Source organism: Triturus cristatus, chromosome 1_2, assembly GCF_964204655.1.
Source record: "Triturus cristatus chromosome 1_2, aTriCri1.1, whole genome shotgun sequence".
NCBI classification, from domain to species: Eukaryota; Metazoa; Chordata; class Amphibia; order Caudata; family Salamandridae; genus Triturus; species Triturus cristatus.
The window spans coordinates 371,032,910-371,054,950 of record NC_140580.1 but is presented as its reverse complement, the minus strand read 5'-3'; the positions used below and the strand labels follow the sequence as shown (position 1 = coordinate 371,054,950).

The 22,041-nt window shown below is 47.6% G+C and overlaps 2 protein-coding genes across 5 annotated transcripts in view; one reads left to right on the top strand and one right to left on the bottom strand.

Moving 5' to 3' along the window:
- Window positions 1-19,646, top strand: part of FAM13C (family with sequence similarity 13 member C) — an 841,555-nt gene extending 821,909 nt beyond the window's left edge. For both annotated transcript variants that reach the window (XM_085604789.1, XM_085604792.1), the window contains one exon: window positions 18,398-19,646. In XM_085604789.1, coding sequence (XP_085460915.1) covers window positions 18,398-18,521 — 124 coding nt within the window. In that variant the 3' untranslated portion in view covers window positions 18,522-19,646. The remainder of the gene's footprint in view (window positions 1-18,397) is intronic.
- PHYHIPL (phytanoyl-CoA 2-hydroxylase interacting protein like) overlaps window positions 19,357-22,041 on the bottom strand; it is a 427,793-nt gene continuing 425,108 nt past the window's right edge. For all 3 annotated transcript variants that reach the window (XM_085604812.1, XM_085604804.1, XM_085604821.1), the window contains exon 5: window positions 19,357-20,687. In XM_085604812.1, coding sequence (XP_085460938.1) covers window positions 20,153-20,687 — 535 coding nt within the window. In that variant the 3' untranslated portion in view covers window positions 19,357-20,152. The remainder of the gene's footprint in view (window positions 20,688-22,041) is intronic.

Here is a 22,041-nt window from a genome sequence, read left to right as displayed (position 1 = left end):
CCTGGGCAAATCACTGAGGCGCGTGCCACTACTCCTGTCTGAACAACTCCTCCAGGTATGTTGTGCCTGGATGACACCCCATCTCGGTGGTTTGCGCTCGGCCACACCGGGTGCCTCTCTCCCCCTAAACACCACTACATGCCAGGATACCTCTTTGTCATGGCAGACTTAGATCCGCCAACCTCCACGGCTCAACACACTATGATTCCCAGTACCCCACAAGAAGACAGGCCTTCCCCCTTCTACATCAGACCAACTGGATAAGGTTTTGGAAGCCATTGAACATACTCAAGTCACAATGGAGGCCAGGTTAGGCTCCCTCGCTACAGACCTCCCCCTCCTCAGAGATGACCACTACAAACTCATGGACAAAGTCACAGACAGAGAGAAAACCCGGTCCGTTCTACAACCTCTCACAAAGGACAACCAAGCCGTGATCTGGGATGTACAGAGCTGGGTCGCACTACTGGAAAGCAGAGTGGACGGCTTAGAGGACGTTCCCACAGGAGCAATGTTTGAATCCTGGGACTTCCGCGAGAAATTGAGGGCACTGACCCTATCACCTACTTGGAGACCTGTTCCAAGACCTTCATCCCAGACTCAAAACTTACTTCCTTCTTCTCCCTTGAGAGGGCACACTGCGTCCTGGTGAGACACCCACCCCCCGGGCTCTCGCCCTCGCCCCATGCTAGAGAAATGACTCCACTTCAAATGCAGAGACACAATACTCTGCACTGCCCGACAAAGTCACCTCCGATTGGAAGATAAGCACATAATGCTTTTCCCAGATTATACCCGTACTGTCCAGCGCCAGATGTCTTCCTTTTTGGTGGTTAAGCGGCGCGCCTCTGCCAACAGTAGGTACAGTACTCTCGGCTGTTCCCGCCAGACTTAAGATCATCTCCGGCGACACCACTGTCTTCTTAATTTACCCCAAAGAGGACTGGGCAGACCAACACGGGGTGAACCCGCAGTGGGACATGTCATTCACCCATCAAATACCCAGAGTGCGCGAAACAAGCGGTGGAGCATGAACAAAGCCATCTGCCCACATCTCGTCAGCCAGCTCTCCCAACCTCAAGCAAATTATTGCAGACCGCAAGAAAGCCCTACAGGCTGTAGCCAACCTGGGCCCCAATCCAGTAGTCACAGATGATGATAAGTGTCCCCCCTGTGACTTCACAGACAGCAGACTGGTATGTGGATAGTAATCATCTGAATCTCTTGCTACTCTTCATGGCACTACTTAAATGGTGGCCACCTGTCATCATGACATCTCCTTGGCAGCCCCCTGTCGCTGCTGGCACACATTGACCCCAGTACCCCGAGGGCACCTGAAGTGCACCACTTGGAACATACACTTGCCTCTCCCTCCAAGATACATTAGTGTATGATAGGTATATCTGGTTTGGGGGTACCACTAATTACGGTAAGCTCTACGTATTTGGAATGCTCTAGTTCCTTGTTATTATGGTTTTCCTCCACTACCTTATTCCTTACTATCCACATACCTAGTTGGGTGGACACAATCTCACAATTGGGACGCGGGCTACCCACAGTTAACACCCACCTTACTATGGCCTCCAACCGTAATACCTGATTTCTCACTCTAATTGTTTGTGGCATGCACACTGCCAGTAAGCGCTATGCTGTCTATTCCTACCCCGGCCAACAGACTCAGGAGGTTTATTTGGGTGACAGCTGGCTCAACTGGCCTGACCAGGCACCGCGGTACCTGGGAATTCAGCTCTATCACACTCCCTTGGATCTCTATGACGGGAATCTTTGCAGGGCCCTTGCAGGATTACAATTTCAAATACACTTCTGGCAATCTCTCCCACTGGCACCTATAGGCCTTCTTTTTTATTTTGCAAACCTCCCGATCATACCACCCGCTCTGTTTTCAAGGAACTGGACGCACTCCTCTTTACGCTCATATGGGGAACTGGGTGCCAATGTGTTGCTCTGGTTAAGCTGCGGTTACCGGCAGATCAGGGAGGCCCGGGGGCCCCTTCCTTTGAGGCATACTTCCTGGCTGCATAGCTCCAGTGGCTGTCCTGCTGGACAGCCAGGTACTATCTTAATGAAGTTTGCACAGCCCTTACGGACCTTCCCATATCCTCGCTCCGACATCTGCTCCTTCCAGGGGGGCAGCCCGACTCCACCTGGCCCTTTCAGGTGTCGGTGGTGAGAATTTGTATGGCCAGGATAGCCGCCTTTCTCAGGGGACCCCCGCACTACACTCAGTTTCTGCTCTCCTCTGATCAGATGCCCTGGGGTCAGAAACATTACACCACCAGGACACTGCGGGACTAGACAGATCACTTTCTCCATTCGGCGGGTGACCTCTTTGCTGAGGGACAACTCCTTCCCTTTAATCAGCTGGTCGAGGAGAGCGATCTTCCTCTGGGACAGTTTTAACTTCACAGACAGCTCGCTCACACCTGCCATGCCCTTTGGGACTTTTCAAGGAGGGAACCCACCACATACCCAGTGCCTCAGACAATATTAGCCATGTGGCCAGGCAGCCACTCGATCACATGACTGTACAAAGCCATCTGAGAGCTGACAGTCATCCCTCTCTCCACACAACGGCAAAAATGGGAGGATGTGTTTGGGACGGTGCTTCATGATAAAGAATTGGAACAGGCCCTTGAGTTCCCGAAGGTGGTCTCCCGTAACTCGTGTTTTAAGAACATTCAATTCTTCCACTTGCACAGGGCTTACTTAACCCCATCTCAACTTCGTTACTTCGCAGGCATGCAATTTGTATGCCCCCGATGTCAGGCCTCAGACGCGACACTAATCTATATGCTGTGTATGTGTCCGGCTCTCCAGGGTTACTGGCATACCCTTCACGATACACTAAGAGAGATCACAGGGCTACCTGTTATCTACATGTGGGAGAGCTGCTCTCTGGGGATATCAAAACGCAGGAAGCAGCATAAAGTACAGACACGATTTGCTGTCCTGGCCCTGCTCCTCGCTAAACGCATGTTCACAATGCAATCGGATGCAGAGGAGGAGGATGCCCTCTGGTACAAGGAAGTCTACCGAATGCGCTGATGGCCCAAATATCCACAATGAGCAGCCCTGCTCATGCACTTCCGACAACTGGCTAGCAACGATGACGTCCCTCCATGAAGACGATAGCTCTCCGACTAGCACATGCGTGTCCTCCACTCGGGCCTGAGATTTCAATTCACGACTCCAATCACCCCATAACCTCTAATCACTCCACATACAGAGACCCACCCATTGCTATTACCAAACTCTTAAACATTCACCCCCTTTCCCCTCCTAACATCCCACAGTTCACTCCAAGTTCTGACTTAACAACACCACATATTATAACTAGTTGGTGCCAAACACTCAGCCACGGAATGATTTATTTACCTGGAAGTACTCTAAACTATACTCTTGCATGTTATACTTGTGTCTATGCAAGGAATATGCTACTTACCAGTATGCATCTGTTCTTGGCATGTAGAGCTGCAGAGTTGTACACTTTGCATAGATCGCCATCTGGTGTTGGGCCCGGATGTTTGCAGTTTGTTTTTGTTCTTTGGACAGTCTTTGGAAGTCACGAGTTCGGTGACTCCTCCTTCGGTCCGTACTGCGCATGGGCTTCGGCTCCATCCTCAGATTGTTTTTCGCCAGCAGGGAAATGATGGAGCGTAGTAATAACAGTGAGAAACCCATGTGTGTTGTATCTAAATAAGATAGACTGGAACGGATACAGGTAGCCGGGGAGGCGGGTGGGCGTGTTCAACTCTGCAGCTCTACATGCCAAGAACAGATGCATACTGGTAAGTAGCATATTCCGTTCGAGGCATATGAGCTGCAGATTGTACACTTTGCATAGATTATATAGCAGTACCCAACCTTAGCGGCGACCACCGGTATCCGTTGCAGCGGTTTGAAATAGTGTCTTTAGTACAGCCTGGCCCACACTAGCTTGTTGCTTGGAGTGCACGTCTACACAGTAATGTTTTGTGAAGGTGTGCGGTGTTAACCATGTGGCTGCTTTGCAGATGTCATCTAAGGGTATGTTCCCTAGAAAAGCCATAGAAGCCCCTAACTTTCTAGTAGAGTGGGCTTTAGGTGGAACAGATAATGTTCTTTTTGCCTTTTGATAGCAAATTTGTATGCACTTTACAATCCACCTAGCTATCCCTGATTTAGAGATGGGGTTGCCTTTATGCGGTGGAGAGAAGGAGACAAACAATTGTTTAGTCTTCCTGAAAGGTTGTGTTCTCTGTATGTAGTACAGTAAAGCCCTCTTAACATCAAGTGTATGTAGAGCCCTTTCCGCAACAGATTGAGGTTGCGAGAAAAAAACAGGTAATTCCACCGATTGATTGAGATGGAAGGGGGAAATGACCTTGGGCAGAAACTTTGGATTTGTACGAAGTATCACTTTGCTGTGATGTATTTGTAAGAAGGGTTCCTGTATAGTGAGCGCTTGTATTTCACTAACCCTTCTAAGGGAAGTGATAGCCACTAGAAAAGCTGTTTTCCAGGTGAGGAACTGTAGCTCGCATTTATGCAGTGGTTCGAAGGGTGGACCCATTAGCCTTGTAAGAACTACATTTAGATTCCATACAGGAGAAGGCGGTGCCCTGGGTGGAATTATGCGTTTAAGGCCTTCCATAAAGGTTTTAATAGCGGGCACCCTGAACAGTGATAAATGCTGTCTGTTTTGCAGGTAAGCAGCAATCGCTGCTAGGTGTAGGCGTATGGAAGAATATGCCAGGTTACACCTTTGAAGATGGAGTAGATAACATATAATGTGTTGTATGGATGCATCTAAAGGGTTGATTGTATTGTTACGGCAGTAAACAACAAATCTCTTCCACTTAGCGGCATAGCATGCTCGAGTGGTAGGACGTCTGGCTTCCTTGATAATATTCATGCAGTCAGGGGGAAGGTTAAGGTATCCAAATTCTAAGATTTCAGGAGCCAGATCGCAAGGTTGAGCTGCGCTGGGTCCGGGTGTCTGATTTCTCCATGGTTCTGAGTTAGGAGGCATGGGGACAGGTGCAGTTTTTGATGTGGTACCACTGATAGTTGTAATAGTGTGGTGTACCACGGCTGCCTGGCCCATGTTGGGGCTACCAGAATGAGCGTGAGGGAGTGCTGTTGCAGTTTCCTGACCACTAATGGAATTAGTGGGAGAGGTGGAAAGGCGTATGCAAATCTGCCTGACCAGTTCATCCATATCGCATTGCCTTTGGACAATGGGTGTGGGTATCTGGCGGCGAAGCTTGGGCATTTTTTGTTTTCGTGGGTGGCGAAGAGGTCTATCTGAGGATGACCCCACTTGTGGAAGAATGGGCGAAGAACTTGTGGATGCAGTTCCCATTCGTGTAGTTGTTGCGTTTGTCTGCTGAGCAGATCTGCCATGGTGTTTTGTATGCCTGGGACGTGCTGTGCCAGGAGAAAGATGTTTTGTGGAATTGCCCATCTCCATATGCTCTGGGCTAAGCGGGAGAGCTGGGGAGAGTGTGTGTCCCCCCCTGTTTTTGAATATAATACATTGCAGTCATATTGTCTGTGCGAATGAGGACTGCTTTGGCTGAAATCTGTTTTTGAAAGGATTTTAAGGCTAGAAAGATCGCCAAGAGCTCCAGATGGTTGATGTGGAGCGATTTTTGCTGTGGCGTCTATAGACCTTGCATTGTGAGGTGTAGGAGGTGCGCTCCCCAGCCGGAGAGCGATGCGTCCGCTGTTAGAATCACCTGAGGAACCGGGTCCAGGAACGGCCGCCCTTTGGAAAGGTTTATGGTGTTCCACCACTGCAGAGAGTGATGGGTGCGGCCGTCCACCAACACCAGATCCGTCAGCTGTCCTTGGGCCTGGTTCCACTGTTGTGCTAGGCACTCTTGGAGTGGACGCATGTGGAGTCTTGCACGGGGCACTATGAAAATGCAAGATGCCATCATCCCTATTAGCTTCATGAACACTCTCGCTGGGAGAGAGTGCTGAGCAATGAACGTTTGGCGCAAGGCTTGTATGCTTGCGATCCTGGCTGAGTTGGGATAGGCTATACCTTTGGAGGTGTCTATAGTGGCCCCGAGATATTGCTTTGTGTGAGATGGTACGAGGTGGGACTTTTGGTAGTTCACCGTGAAGCCTAGCTGGTGGAGCAGTTGGATGGTGCTGTTTGTATGTTGCACACATTGGTCGTAGGACGCGGCTTTTATCAGCCAGTCGTCTAAGTAAGGGAAGACGTGAATATGTTGACGTCTGAGGTGTGCTGCTACTACAGCTAGGCATTTGGTAAACACTCGTGGTGCGGTGGTGACCCCGAAGGGGAGAACCGTGAATTGGTAATGCTGACCGTCCACCACAAACCTGAGGTACTTCCTGTGAGAAGGGTGTATTGGAATATGAAAGTATGCGTCTTTCAGATCCAAGGTAGTGAGAAAGTCTCCCTGACAGAGGAGTGGGAGGACTTGTTGTAGGGTGACCATGTGGAAATGGTCTGAATGTATGTATGCATTTAGAGGCTGGAGGTCCAAAATGGGCCTCAGGGTCCCGTCTTTTTTCGGTATTAGAAAATACAGAGTAGACCCCTAAATGTTGCTGATTGACGGGGACCTGCTCTATAGCGTGTTTTTGGAGGAGGGAGATTACCTCCTGTTTGAGCAGTGTGGAATGTTCCTGTGACATTGGACGGTGCCTTGGTGGGATATTGGGTGGGGTAGATGTGAGCTGGAGACAGTACCCTGACCGAATAATTTGGGTCACCCATTTGTCCGATGTTATGGACTCCCAGGCGTGGATAAAGTGTTGCCGTCTGCCCCCGACCGGAGTGGGATGGTCTGCGGGGAGCGAGGGGAAGTCATTGTGCGGGCGGTGTGGCAGAACGGGTGGTGTTGGTTTTGCCCCTGCCCTTATTTTTGTTGCCCCTGTATCTACCCCTTTGGTAGCCCTTTGAGAAGGTATTTTGAGGAGGGGACTTGTAGGAGGTAGAGGCGCTATCGGTGGAGTAGCCTTTGCCTGTGCTACGAAAGGACGAACGCCGAAAGGAACGTTTATGGGTTTGGGATTGTAATGCCCCCATAGACTTTGCTGTGTCCATGTCCTTTTTCATTTTTTCTAATGCTTCGTCCACCTTTGGCCCAAAGAGGTGTTGTTGGTCAAAGGGGTGATTTAGTATGGATGCCTGGACTTCTGGCTTGAACCCTGAGATCCTGAGCCAGGCATGACGGCGAAGCAGGACACTAGTATTTATGGCTCTAGAAGCAGTGTCCGCTGCATCGAGGGCACACTTAATGGAGGTGTTAGTAATGAGCTTTCCCTCCTGTATTAGGTCATGAGCTTTACGTTTTTGTTTCTCCGGGAGGTGCTGCATAAGAGCCTCAAGCTCATCGTAGTGTGCTCTGTCATAACGCGCAAGCAGCGCTTGTGTATTCGCAATGCGCCAGATGTTTGCGGCTTACGAGGCAGTGCGTTTACCAGACGCATCTAAGAGTTTCGATTCCTTATCTGGCGGTGGAGCCTCACCAGAGGACTGGGAGTTAGACCGCTTTCTAGCCGTGGACACAACTAGGGAATCTAAAGGAGCAGGGCCCTTAATGTATGTAGGGTCTGTGGGTGCTGCTTTGTACTTCTTTTCTATTCTGGGGTTTAAGACCCTGGCCCTGACAGGGTCTTTGAACACCTCTGCAGCATGTTTGGTAACACCCTTAAGCATGGGCAAGATGGCTGTGGACTTATCCTGAATATCAAACGTATCCAGTAAGAAGTCGTCTTCCACTGGTTCGCTATGTAGTTCCACCCCATGATGTGTGCTGCTCTCTGCACTAAGTGGTGAAACCCTAGTGAGTCCTCTGGGGGAGATGGCCTGGATGGGTAGAGGTCATCTTGAGGCACATCTGGTATGTCAGGGTTTTGGTAATCCTCCCATGGGTCTGGGGTCCCTGGTGGTGTGGGGTCCATTGGGGCGTCCGCTGGATCATAATCTGGATCCCCGTAATCCGGTTCCGGGGACGGGGTTGGGGAGTGATGAGGCAAGGGTGGAGGAGACCTGGGAGGGAGAGGAGGTGAAAGAGGTGGAGGAGGAGGAGGAGGAGGAGGTGGTGGGGAGGGCACTCTGAGAGGAGATGTAGCAGAGTCCTTCCGTTTGGGCGGTAGAGGAGGAGCTGGTGTGTCACGACGTCTTTTCTTGACAGACAAAGTCAATAGCCCAGTCTTTGGATCCTTTGATAAGGTTTTTTGAGAAGGATCAGGTGTAAAAAGGTCCGTTGGCGCCGAATCGTCCGCTGGCGCCGAAGTTTTCGGAGCCGAGGATTTGGGTGGTTTCTCTGCGCCATGCCTTTTTGGAGCCTCCGGTTTTTTCGGCGTCGAGGTAGGCTTCGACGCCGGAGCGTCGGTGCCGAGGGATTTATGTTTGTGTTTTGTCGGCACCGAGAGTCCAGGCTTCGGCACCGGTGGCTTCGGAGTCGAGCTGGGCGTCACTTTCTTCGGTGCCGAACGGTGATTATCGGCACCAGGGGTAGGCTGGCTCGAGCCCGAGCTGCCGTGAGACTTGTGACGCTTCGACACCGGGCCCGAAGGTGGGGTGATAGAAGCTGCATGTTTGGTTTTCCCTAGGCCCGAGGGCGAAGGTGTAACCTGAGTCTCTTTGGATATGGGCGCGGGGGTGGGAGGGGGTAGAGTACTCACGACCCTCTGCGCCGGTGTGATGTCCTCCAGGTCGGAGTCGTCTGCCTCAGAAGCGCTGACGATGTCTTCCTCCTGCTCGGTGTGTTGTTGCCCCGAAGCTCCGGTGTCGTCTCCGAAGATGTCCGGTGGAGCCGCGGTCGATGAGTGCGCCATGGTGCGTCGAGCTCTTCGATCCCGGATAGTCTTTTTTGATCGAAAAGACTTGCAGGCGGGGCAGTCTCTGGCCTCGTGTTCTGGAGAGAGGCAAAGGTTACACACCTGATGGAGGTCGGTGTGGGGAAATTTAGACCCACATTTCGGGCACTTTTTGAACGGAGTCCTTTCCATCGGCCGGGACCGGAGTCGAGGAGGGCCCGAAGGCCGGTGCCGATGTGTGGAATCGAGAAAAGTGCCTCTACGAGAGATGAAGAAACTCGATGAACGAGGATTTTCCGTCGAGGCTGGAACCGTAAAAGTTCGAAGCCGGAGCACGAAGTATCACATCCGAGCCCGATGGCGGAAAAAAACAATCAGAGGATGGAGCCGAAGCCCATGCGCAGTACGGACCGAAGGAGGAGTCACCGAACTCGTGACTTCCAAAGACTGTCCAAAGAACAAAAACAAACATCCGGGCCCAACAGCAGATGGCGATCTATGCAAAGTGTACAATCTGCAGCTCATATGCCTCGAACACTGCCATTTCTCATTTATTCAACAATGCTCTACATCGAATATGCTACTTACTAGTATGCATCTGTTCTTGGCATGTAGGGCTGCTGACATTCATATCTGTGCATAGATCGCCGCCTAGTGTTGGGTCCGGATGATTGCACATTGTTGTCCTGGAAGAGTCTTCGAAGTATCACGAGATAGGTGGCTCCTCCCCTGGACTACAGTGCGCATGGGCATCCCCTCCATATTTAGATTGTTTTTCGCCATTGTGGCATAGATGGAGTATGCTCTACATATCTCCTCTAAAGGAATATTTCCCAGGAAAGCCATGGAGGCCCCTAACTTCCGTGTGGAGTGGGCTCTTGGAGGAATTGTTAGTGTGCGCTTAGCTTTTTCATAGCAAATCTGTGTACACTTAACGATCCACCTAGCTATTCCTGCTTTGGAAATGGGGTTGCCCTTGTACTGTGGAAAAAAGGCAACAAACAGTTGTTTTGTTTTCCTGAAATTTTGTGTTCTGTCAATATAGTACAGGAGAGCTCTTTTGATAAAGTGTGTGGAGCATTCTCAGGATTAGGATAAAACACTGGTAGTTCTATGGATTGGTACATATGGAACTGCAAAATTACCTTGGGCATGAAAGTAGGGTTGGTGCGTAGTACGACCCTGTTAGCATGAACCTGTATAAATGGCTCTTGAATGGTTAGTGCTTGAAGTTCACTAACTCTTCTTAGGGAAGTAATGGCAACTAGGAAAGCTACTTTCCATGTTAGAAATTGAATCTCACAAGAGTGTAGAGGTTCAAAAGGTGGTCCCATCAGTCTGGTGAGGACCACATTTAGGTTCCAGACTGGTGAAGGAGGGTGTCTTGGAGGAATCACACGTTTGAGTCCCTCCAAGAAAGCTTTGATGGCAGGCACTTTGAACAGTGAGAGGTGCTGCCTGTTCTGAAGGTAAGCTGCCAGTGCGGTTAAATGTACACGGATGGAATTGTATGCTAGATTGCATCGGTATAAGTGTAATAGATAACAGATAATGTTTTGCGTTGATGCATCCAGTGGATTGATGTCATTATTTTTACAATAAATGACAAATCTTTTCCACTTAGCCGCGTAGCAGGCTCTGGTAGTGGGTCTCCGTGCCTCCTTGATGATATTCATACATTCTGGAGGCAAGTTTAGGTAGCCAAATTCTAAGATCTCAGGAGCCAGATCGCCAGGTTCAGCTGTTGCGGATCTGGGTGCTGAATCTCGCCATGGCTCTGCGTTAAAAGCGTGGGTGTTAGCCGTAGTCGTTGATGCGGTACCACGGAGAGTTCCAGAAACGTGGTGTACCATGGTTGGCGTGCCCACGTTGGAGCAACCAGGATGAGCGTCATTGAGTGTTGCCTCAGTTTGCGTGCCACCAGCGGTATTAATGGTGCTGGGGGAAAAGCGTACGCAAACCTGCCTGACCAGTTCATCCATATTGCATTGCTCTGCGACTGTGGATGTGGGATCCTGGCGGCAAAGTTTTGGCATTTTGCGTTTTCCCTTGTGGCGAATAGGTCTATCTCTGGATGACCCCACCGCTGGAAGTACGGTTGGAGTACTGATGGATGTATCTCTCACTCGTGTATCTGGTGGCTGTGTCTGCTGAGCAGATCCGCCATCTGGTTGTCCTTGCCCGGGAGGTGTTCCGCCATGAGGAAGATGTTCCTCTGAATGGCCCACTTCCACATGCTCTGAGCCAGATGAGACAACTGTGGGGAGTGTGTCCCTCCCTGCTTTTGTATGTAGTACATGGCGGTCATGTTGTCCGTCCGGATCAACACGACTTTGTTGCACAAGTGTACTTTGAATGCCTTCATTGCAAGGAAGATTGCCATGAGTTCCAGAAGGTTGATGTGCATCCTCCTTTGCTGTGTCGTCCATAGTCCCTGCACTGTGTAATTGAGTATATAAGCTCCCCATCCCTGGAGAGACGCGTCCGCCGTAAGTATGATTTGTGGGACAGGCTCTCGGAACGGTCGGCCCTTGCAAAGGTTTTGTGGATTCCACCAATGCAGAGAGTTGTATGTCCGACCGCTCACCAACACTAGGTCCTTCAAGTGTCCGTGAGCCTGATTCCACTGACGTGCCAAGCACTCCTGAAGCGGGCGCATATGTAACCTCGCGTGCGGGACTATGAAGATGCAGGAGGCCATCATGCCTATCAACTGCATAAACACTCGTGCCGGTAGTGAGTGTTGAGGTTTGAACTTTGTTATGAGCAACTGCATGCTGTTGATCCTTACTGAATTGGGCTGTGCCTTGGCTGCCAGAGTGTCTATGGTCGCGCCTAGGTACTGCTGTACGTGGGCGGGTTGAAGGTGGGACTTTGGATAATTCAGGGAGAAGCCAAGGCTATGAAGAAGGTGAATGGTTTGGGTGACGTGGTTGGCACACTGCTGGGCCGACCTTCCCTGGATAAGCCAGTCGTCCAGATAAGGATATACATGTATGTGCTGTCTCCTTAAGTGCGCCGCCACTGTTGCCAGGCACTTGGTGAACACTCTAGGTGCTGTTGTTACTCCGAAAGGGAGGACTTTGAACTGGCAATGTTGGTTGAGAACAGTGAACCGGAGATATTTTCTGTGTGATGGGTGTATGGGTATATGGAAATACGCATCTTTGAGATCTAGTGTCGCGAGACAGTCTCCCTGTTTGAGCAACGGCAGCACCTGTTGCAAGGTGAGCATGTGAAAATGCTCTGACAGAATGTAACGGTTCAGAGGTCTTAAATCCAGTATGGGTCTGAGAGACCCGTCCTTTTTGGGATCAGAAAATACAGTGAGTACACTCCTGATCCCTGTTCTTCTGCTGGCACGAGTTCTATGGCTCCTTTTTGGAGCATACTGAGAACTTCCTGGTGGAATAAGTGCAAGTGCTCTGCGGACATAGGACGGTGTCTTGGTGGTATGTTTGGTGGAGTCGATGTGAGCTCCAGACAATAACCGTACTGGACAATGTCTCTCACCCACCTGTCTGTAGTGATGGACTTCCAGACCGGCAGGAACTCCTGGAGTCTCCCCCCGACAGGTGTTACGTGGTCGGGGGGCAGTGACAAGGCGTCACTGTTTGTTGGTGGTGGAGGACCTGGAGCTGTTGTTTCCTCGGCCTCTGCCCTTGACGTTGTTTCCACGGTATCCACCTCTGTTATTCTTATTATAGGTGGTCTGTGTACCTTGTTTAGTGTAATGCGACTGTTGGGAGTTCTGGCCTCTAGATGGTCCTCTGTTGGTAGAGCGAAGAAAGGACCCACTCCTAAACTGCTGTGATTGCAGAGCCCCCATAGACTTTGCAGTCTCTGTATCTTTTTTGATCTTTTCTAGGGTGGTGTCAACTTCGGGGCCAAAAAGGGAGTCAGGGTTGACAGGTTGATTGAGTATTGTTGTCTGTATCTCTGGTTTGAATCCTGCGATTCTCAACCAAGCATGCCTTCTTAACATGACGCTGGTGTTAATAGCCCTAGCTGCAGTGTCCGCTACGTCAAGAGCGCACTTAATGGAAGCGTTGCTTATGAGCTTCCCTTCTGTAATAAGCGACTCTGCTCCTTCCTTAAACTGATCTGGGAGGTGCTGTAGCAGTGTCTCTAGGGTATCATAATGCACCCTGTCGTATCGAGCCAGAAGTGCCTGAGTGTTGGCAATTCTCCAGATGTTAGCTGCCTATGCAGCAACTCTTTTTCCTGAAGTTTCCAAAACCTTAGACTTCTTGTCAGGGGGAGGAGCATCACCCGTTGTCTGTGAATTGGCTCTCTTCCGAGCATTGGACACCACCAACGAGTCCAAAGGCAACTGGCCTCTTATGTAGGTAGGGTCCACAGGGGCTGGCCTATATTTTTTGTCAATCCTAGGGTTTAGTACTCTTGCGGTCTCCTTAAAAATGTCATTAGCTGGTTTTAGGACCCCCTTCAGCATGGGCAGAGTCTTAACAGATCTTTCTGAGGTAGAGAAGGTATCCATCAGAAAATCATCCTCAATAGGATCAGTGTGGAGCTGTACATCATGATTTTTAGCTGCTCTCTCAATCAAGGCATTGAAAGCAGCAGTATCCTCAGTAGGAGATGATTTTACCACATATGCCTGTGTGTCTGGAGCAGTATGTGGGTCCCCTGTACCAATATCGTCCACCCAAGGTTGGTTTTGATCTTCAGGGTCAGTGTCCACAGGATAAGTGTCCTCAACATCACCAGCATCCCCTGCATCCACATCAAATTGTGTGGGTGAGAATGACTGAGGCTCCTGGTCATAATATTGAACATGTTCTACTAGAACTGGTGACGTGGTCTTCTTCTTCTTCAATGGAATTTTGTATGGCTCCATTGATTTCTCTGGCAGTATCATTCGTTTATATATTGACAGCCTACCAGTCTCCGCATCGATAAACTGCCTTGGCTCCTCATCTTCCTGAGGTACTTCGACAGCTCTCTGTTCCATTGGCATTCCTGTTGGTGCTTCGACTGGTTTCTTCGGGTTGACCCCTTTTTGCGGCTCGAGACCCTTCTTTGCGTCGAACATCTTCGGTCGTACCGCCGGTGGTAGTCGGAATTTTATGTGCGTCGACGCGATGTGAACTGTGCTGACCGTCTTCGTCTGCGGGGGTGCTTTTGCGCCGAGCATGGAAGCCGTGTCGTGGATGCGGAGTAACGACTCCGACACCTTCTTCTTTAGGAAGGGAGACGGTGTTGTTGAGTCGACACGTTCCGTCGATACCCTTTTGGACGCGGCATCTAACCCCGAACCAGACGCCGTGTTCTCGACACGAGGACCGGGATGGGTCGGCCGTCGCGAGGCGCTCTGTATTTTTGTGTCGACGTTCCTCGGCGCCGATTTTTTCAGGTCGGCAACCTTGACCTTGGTTGTTGGCGCCGCCTTCGGCTCGACGTCCCCATGAAGTCTCTGTGCGTCGACGGCCTTCTTTTGTTTGTGCGGCACCGAGGGCTTCGAGGCCTTGTTGCCGATGAGAGACTCTTTCACTTTAGGTTTCGAGGTAGGTGCCTGTGCCTTCAGTTTCGATTTCGTTTGATCGAATGATGGCGCTTTCGATACCGATGGCTCTTTAGGGTAGTTCGTAGCCGGGCCTTTATGCGGGGCTGTAGAACGAGAGGAATGATCTTGGGTAAGGCCTTGTGGCGATCCCTCGACCTGAGCCTTATCGAGTGCCTCTCTGGGCCCTGTACCGATATGTGGGCCTAGCTCATCTTCTGAGCCATCCTCCTCGGCCCCAAGGGCCTCCTCGTCGTCTCCTACCTCTTCGACGACACCATCTTCCTGTTCGTCTACTATACGCTCGCCTTCGGCATCATAGTCGGATTCTTGCTCTGAAGCCAGATCCGAGAGCTCCCCCCGAACTTCAAGGTCCACGACCTCCTCATCTTCTGTCCCGAAGATGTTGTCCGGGTTCGGCGTCGCTTTCTGCGCCTCGAGCCGAGCTGCTCGACGAATGCAAAGGGTCTTCTTCGATCGAAACCTGGAACACGGCATACAGGTGGCTTCGTCGTGGTTTGGAGAGAGGCACTTGTTGCACACCGGGTGCACGTCGAAGCGAGCATACTTAGCGTTGCAAAGAGGGCAACGCTTAAAGGGGCTATTCGATGTCTTTGGTTCCATCGTTGATGACCTACTCGAGAACGCCCTCGACAAATATACTTGGCGCCAAACGAAAACAATACCGACGAATGTAAAGGCCTAAATACTCAAAGAGCTAAGATTAGGACACCTGAACCCAATGGCGGAAAAAAACAATCTAAAGATGGAGGGGATGCCCATGCGCACTGTAGTCCAGGGGAGGAGCCACCTATCTCGTGATACTTCGAAGACTCTTCCAGGACAACAATGTGCAATCATCCGGACCCAACACTAGGCGGCGATCTATGCACAGATATGAATTCAGCAGCCCACATGCCTCGAACTAATCAATAACTTGTCATGCATGGTCGGTTATTATAATGCAAAAACCCAATATAAAGTATTTTTTAAACTGACCAATGCAGGCCTGAAATCATCCTGGAAGCCCACGATTTGAGGCCCAAGTTTGTCATCCCACCTCGCCTGAGGGTGCCTGTTCCTGGATCTAGTAGGCACAGCCCCCACTTAAGTAGACTCTGTGGCATATCTGATCATGGCAGCTACCTGTATCTAATAAATATTAATTCAACATTTCACAGATCCCAGACCTACACTAATCCCGAAGTACTTCCTGGCTGGGTACCTAACAAGCGTATTTTCTGTCCGAGCCTGCTCCTAAAAGCCCCAGAAGACCTAAGACCAATGACATCCGGCAAACATATCACGTCTTTCAGAAATCTTCCCACCCCATGTCATGTGGTGGGTGTGGGCGTCTGTATCAGTCTGCATGGAGATTAAGGGTGGACAGAGCAGGTATAGTGCCTCTACATCGAGTTCCACGGAGTTGGGAAAAAAAACATCGCTCCATCCCCCCTCCCAAAGTAATTATAATGTTATAAAAAAAGGCACTTACCTGCCGTGGCTGCCTCCTTCTCGCCATGGCCGCTCTCCTTCCATGTCCTCCTTCTTGTTTGATAACCCCTACATTGTACATCTAGCGCATGCGGAGCGGAGTTACCTGCACAGATTTAATGGAGATACGCCTGCCTGAATTTACGGTGGACCGCTAAAGGTGGGGGGCTGGTTGGGTAGGGTGGTGTTCAGCTCACCTGCTACTGAAAGATCCACAAGTATGAGCCTCATTATCATGTGCAAGCTTCCATCACACACAACAGCTTGATCCAGCACGGATAAGCAGCAACTTCCCGCACAAGCAGAACAGATGAAGTGAGGAAATAAAAAACTACAAGCTTACCTGACACAAAGTACTGATATGGCAGGGCCTGCTTACTCGCAGTAAAATTAACTGGGAGTGCATGAAACACGATTGCTAACCTGGGCTCATCATAGAGACAGAGATCCCTCAACCCACGGCGGTGCCATTTCCCCCGTTTTAGCCACCGGGCCTAGCAATTACTGGTGTTCTTTGTGAAAATTCAGTGCTGGTCGCTGAGTGCTGTCTGTGCACTATCCACTGCATCACCAACATGAATGCTTCCTAAATAAACCCTGCAGTGGTGGTAGTTTGAATGTCCAGATTTCCAAACACAGAAGTTATAAGAACAAAAATGCACTTATTTTTAAGTCCCCTAATGATACCACCATTTTAACAAGCCAGACCTAAGGCTGCGTCCAGCTCCCTCTGAAGGGCCAGTTACGCTCACAGGTTTTGGAAGTAAAATGCCTGGTGCACTCTAGTACATGTAGTCATCAAATGAGTTTTTGCACCGTTATCACAGTGATTGTGGATATTACAAATCCAGCAGGCCACCAGTTTTGGGAATCGATAAGCGATTAGCCCATTATAGGTATTTATAAAAACAGGGGCAGGTGGTGCTCGAAGCTGTGTGAGCAAGCTGGTGGGGGCCTGTCTCAACAGAGATGCAGGGGGATTGGAGGAAGGGACCTTTGAGCAGGAAGCAATGTTAGGGTGTCCGACACCGGACTGGGAGGCATGCAGCATTGTGAGCAGGGGCTAGACCGGAGTAGGGAAAACCGAAGAACCGGACAGGAGGAAGGGATCGAGGGAGGGGAGAAAGACTGAGCAAGGAGGGGCTAGAAAGAGGGATGGCCTGAGGGAGAAACCTGAGAGGAGGGCGGGACCTAGGAGGGACACAATCACAAGAGAGGCATGCCTAGAAGGAGTGACCACATGAGGAGGAGGAAAGAGGGAGGATCAGGAGAGGAGGGAGCAGAAGGTCAGATGTGGCCTAAAGGCCACAGCAGCCTAACTTGAAGCAGGGGAACCAGGTTCAAGTCTCGGCGTTCGCTCAACGATCCTGTGATTCTGCACAAATAATTTAATCTCCCCTGAAAGATGACTGTGTCCATCTGTAAGGAAACTGGTGGTCGTGTAAAGCACTCTGATACCTTCGGGTTAAGTTTGCGCTATATATATATTTTTTAAAAGCAATGTTGTGAGGGGGAGTTGGCTGGGGGATTGCACGGGGAGATTAAGTGGCGGCAAAGCTGAAACACCAAAGACAGGTGCAAAAAAACAAGCAGTGAGGGGTGGGCGGCACAGGGAAATTAAGTGGGCGCAAAGTTTAATAAACACCAAAGACGGGCAAACAGCACGGCAAATAAAGCGGCGTCCGCAAACGTTTCATGAAGACTTGCACAAGGTAAACAGAACACTTAACATGAGCACAGACAGGCCAAAAAAAAGAGTGCTCTCAAAATATTCTAAATAACCTGAAGAGTAAGAGCACATATAGCAGGGACAGTCCTCATGAGAGGATACAAAAGTCCAAAAGGAGGGACTACTAACCCTAGTCACCAATCAAACGCCATTATTTACAAAGGACAGGAAGAGGCGGCACTTTAAGCCCATATAGGACAGCATGTCTCCAAGAGACAGCACATGTACTGCCTAGGCGAGACCTAAAAAGTATTCCGCGGAGTGTGAATAATGAAAGGATACAAGTCATCTAATCAAAAGGATGGTAAAGTGGCTAGGCTCCATACACAAGAAGAGGAAGGAAAGCCATCAAAGAAGAAGTAAGCAAATAAGCGTTACAAGAAAACCAACCAACTTGTGGGCTCTAAGACCACTGTGAGTTTGTTATATGGTCCACAAATGGATTGCGCCTACAGATAGCTAAAAGGGCGTCTTGCGGGACTCAAAACTGTATAGACCACTCATGATTCAGGGGATCAAATTATTGCTGAAATGCATGAGAGTAAGCAGGTTGCTGGGCAAGAGAGAACTCCGATATGCCCTAATGTCAGCAAAAAGTGGCTTACAATACTTTGGTTAAGCGAAAATGTTTCAAATATACATGGTATTTTTTATATTTCCCATCATAGCTGTAAGTAACATTATCCAATGTATTTGTTTAACAATAGGCAAACTGCTCAAGACCTCTTTTTTATGGAGTGGACAATACACTTTATATTGGCGTTTACCTAAATAGTTATATGAATTATGTTATGGATAGCCTTTTTAAATTCTACTTAAAATATTCTCTGTTTCCTTTTCAGGAGTGCACAAAAAGAAGATCGCATTCCAATGGCTGAGGAATACTGTGAATATAAGCAAATTAAAGCAAAGCTTAGATTATTAGAGGTTCTTATCAACAAACAAGATGTTTCTAAAACTATTTAAGGATTGTGAATACAAACAATATTCAGTATTGTTAAATGAGACACACATTAACTTTGAGGTATTTTTGCACATTCTCAGACACATTGATATGCACTTTAATGGAAAGAAAGAAGGGCAACAAGTAGAAAGCAACAACCACTGTAAATAGGTTTCCCCTTAAAGTGAGGCATAATGACAGACATCATTAGTTTTGATGTCATCAAATTCTTGTCACAGCCAAGGAAAATAAAATTATGTTATAGTTTTTCATACAAGCTGTTATTTTTGCATTAACCATTGAATGTCACTTGAATTTGCTTAATATGTTAAGAAGCTTAGTGTAATGTATTACCAAAGCTGATCTTGAAGCACATACCTTATAAAATGTAACGTGGATATTTTCTTTCTGTTTTCACCAAAGATGATATTGAAGAACGAAGAAAAAGTATATTTTATGTTGAGATTGATTATGACAATATTATTACACAAATGAACACTGAATGTTAAAAAGAAATATTAAATATTTTTACACTAGGATTATATATATTTGTTCTTTACTTTTATCATAAACATCATTCTAAATGGCCTTGGTATAGACCGGATTTGATGGAAAGATGATGTATTGCATTGTTTCTTTGCTAGTTAAAATGGAAAAGTGAATGCATGTATAGAGTATAAAGAGCTGCTAAAGTGCCAATTTCCATTCCAGAAAATGACTACAATATTTTGTATCTTAAATAATTCTTTGTATTTGTCACTTTACACTCTCATTTGTATTTAAAAGTATGTAGTGTGAACGCATGATATTTTAAATGAGTACACATTTCCAACCATTTAGTAGAAAAGAACAATGGTGACCACTTGAAAATGAACTTTTATTTGTATTAAGATTCCTTATTTCATTGTACTGAACTGATAATTTTGAATTTCTTAAACATTAGAATAAGCTCCTTCAGTAATTTGCTTTAATTGAAATCATCTTAGTAAGAGGAAAAGATACACAACAATTGAAGTTTACAGTCTACATCTTTGATAAGGGAAGAATGGTTTATGATGTATACAATTGCTGTTCAGAGGTGTTCTATATATTCTAAATGATTGTAAATATTTTATACAACAGTACAAATAAAATATTTTTCTATAATATTTATCATACTGAAACACAGTATTTGTTTCCTTTTAGCTAATATAAATAACATGTAACACGGTCAAGCAACAAATTGGAAGTGCTGACATTTCTAGGCGTTGAGAATTAATTCATGCTGCAATTACAATTTTTCATGCTGTTCTGGTTTATCCCAATATTTTAGTAGATTAAACTTAATAGCTGCTTAAACTCTCTTAAGCCAGAATCATTTTCATTTTGCAAAAGCAGTCAATATGGATGTTTGTTATGTTTGGCAAAAGACACAAAATTGCAGCATCTAATTTTAAATGACGGACAGAAACAAACAAGAAAATGTTATAGTAAAGCAGTGGCAACTTCACAAATTTTTGAGTATAAAAGAAAATGGCTAAAATGTTGCTAAGAAGTCTTAAAATTGGTGCTTGCATTTGGTGACAGCTGCATCTTGCATGCTTCTGAAGAAAATGTCTGATGATAAAACTAGATAACAGATGATCAGTTGCTCCCGGATGGATCAACACAGGTCTTAGCGTCCAACACTAATGTTGCAGGTTTTGCAACTAGGATCTTTCTTTGCATTCGCAGTCGACAGACTCATTAACTGGTGGCCAATAATTTCTGCAACTTTGCCAATGGAAAGATCAACAGGGTCAGTAAAAATGACTTCCAAAATAACATCCTGGGCATGATGATAAACCAGGACACCATCTTCTTCGTTGCAGGTCAGGAATTTATTATCATTCATATTCAGAAGTGGAAGGCGTTGCTTGCAGAATTCATCGCCTGGGGATCCCATCGGGGCGATAACGAGAATTACATAATGATAGGCTGTGTACATACAGTATAAGTCTCCAAAGTATAAATTAGTATTCGGGTGAAACAGTTTTTCAGCTGGAATTTCAACCCTGTACCTTCCATAAGGTGAATCTTGTGGGGGTTTGCCAGTGTTAAACTCGGTGTTGCAGCTGAAAAAGATGCCTTCCAATTTTCCGCTTATTGGAGAACCATGACTCCCACTGTTATCCTTGGGTGAAGGCTGCATTACATTTCCATGATCTTGCCTAAAAAAAATACGACCTTGGTTATTACATAAGGTAAAAAACATAAATGAACAGCTCAATGATTACAGTTCAATGTTTTAAACCATTGTTCACATTTTTGGCTAAAAAGAAATGAAATGCTCTTTAATTCGAAACAATGTGCTGAAATTTGTTTGGGCAAATTCATTTACAGATAAAGGCCTTTCACCCAAAACCCGGCTTGATTCCCAGGTCGAAAGACTGAGATTCCCATCATTGACAAAGTTCTTCAAATAGTGGCACAATTCAAATAAACAAAAGAATAATACAATCTAAGTAAAAGTCAGGAAAGCATAGAAATGTTATTTACACAGTTTGCACGCTCACTTATATTTCTATTTAAGCCAGCCCGGTGCCTTTACTGCACCAGTGTACGATAGCAAGGAACATGAGCTATCAATCAGAGTGGGGTAATCCGCTGTTCACGGCGAAAAGCAGGTTGGGTTGACGGAGGCCAGTGTGGTAGGAAGGTTAAAACGACCATGTTTTCAAAGGGGCGATGGGCAAGGGCAACACCTTGGCCACGGGAGGTAACAGGGATTCACAACCTATCAAGGGCGATCTGGGGGGATAGATCAAATGGGGTGCGTAAGCAGGTACAGAGGGGAGGCCGTTCTGATGTCACTACAATGAAAATATACATCGGCAGGGCCAAACAAGGTTTCACTTACAACATAAAATGCCTCTATCGTGCACTCAACCACTCATCATCCATGTACTCAGTTATTCATCCTGCACTCTTGCATTTATTCAACTACCCCTTGTAAACATGAATACTTGGCTCAAGGGAGGCAGGACTAATGGGCCGAACATCAATTCAGCGTGGAGACTAACTGTATTACCCATATATCCTATATTATTATGTCGAATAACATTTCGCCGCCAGCAGCGCTGCGGTTGTAGGTGACGAAATGCCTGTGGGCACAGTGTGGAGGGGAGTGGGGGCACGACGAGGCATCCACCCTGTGAAAATAAGAAACAAGCATTGGCATAGCCAATAGGTCTCGCCTTTGGGACCTTATAAGTGTTTAGCCATGCAACAGTTTATGTTGTTGCACCAAGGATATTGTGCTGGATGACTGTGAGCTATTGTACCTTCAGATGCTTCATGTTCAGGTTTTAATTCACAATATGTTGTAAGACCTTGTGGTTTTCATGGTACTGCTTTGGTGGGAGGTTTCATGAATCCTACTGTGTTGCATTGTTTTTGGTAATTTGGGACATCTGTGTAGTGTTCTGGAGCAACGGAACTCTGTGTATTGTCACAAAAGGAAAGGCATAAGTCACGCCACTGATAACAGCTTTAAGGTAGGATTTAAACCATTTATTGATGGCT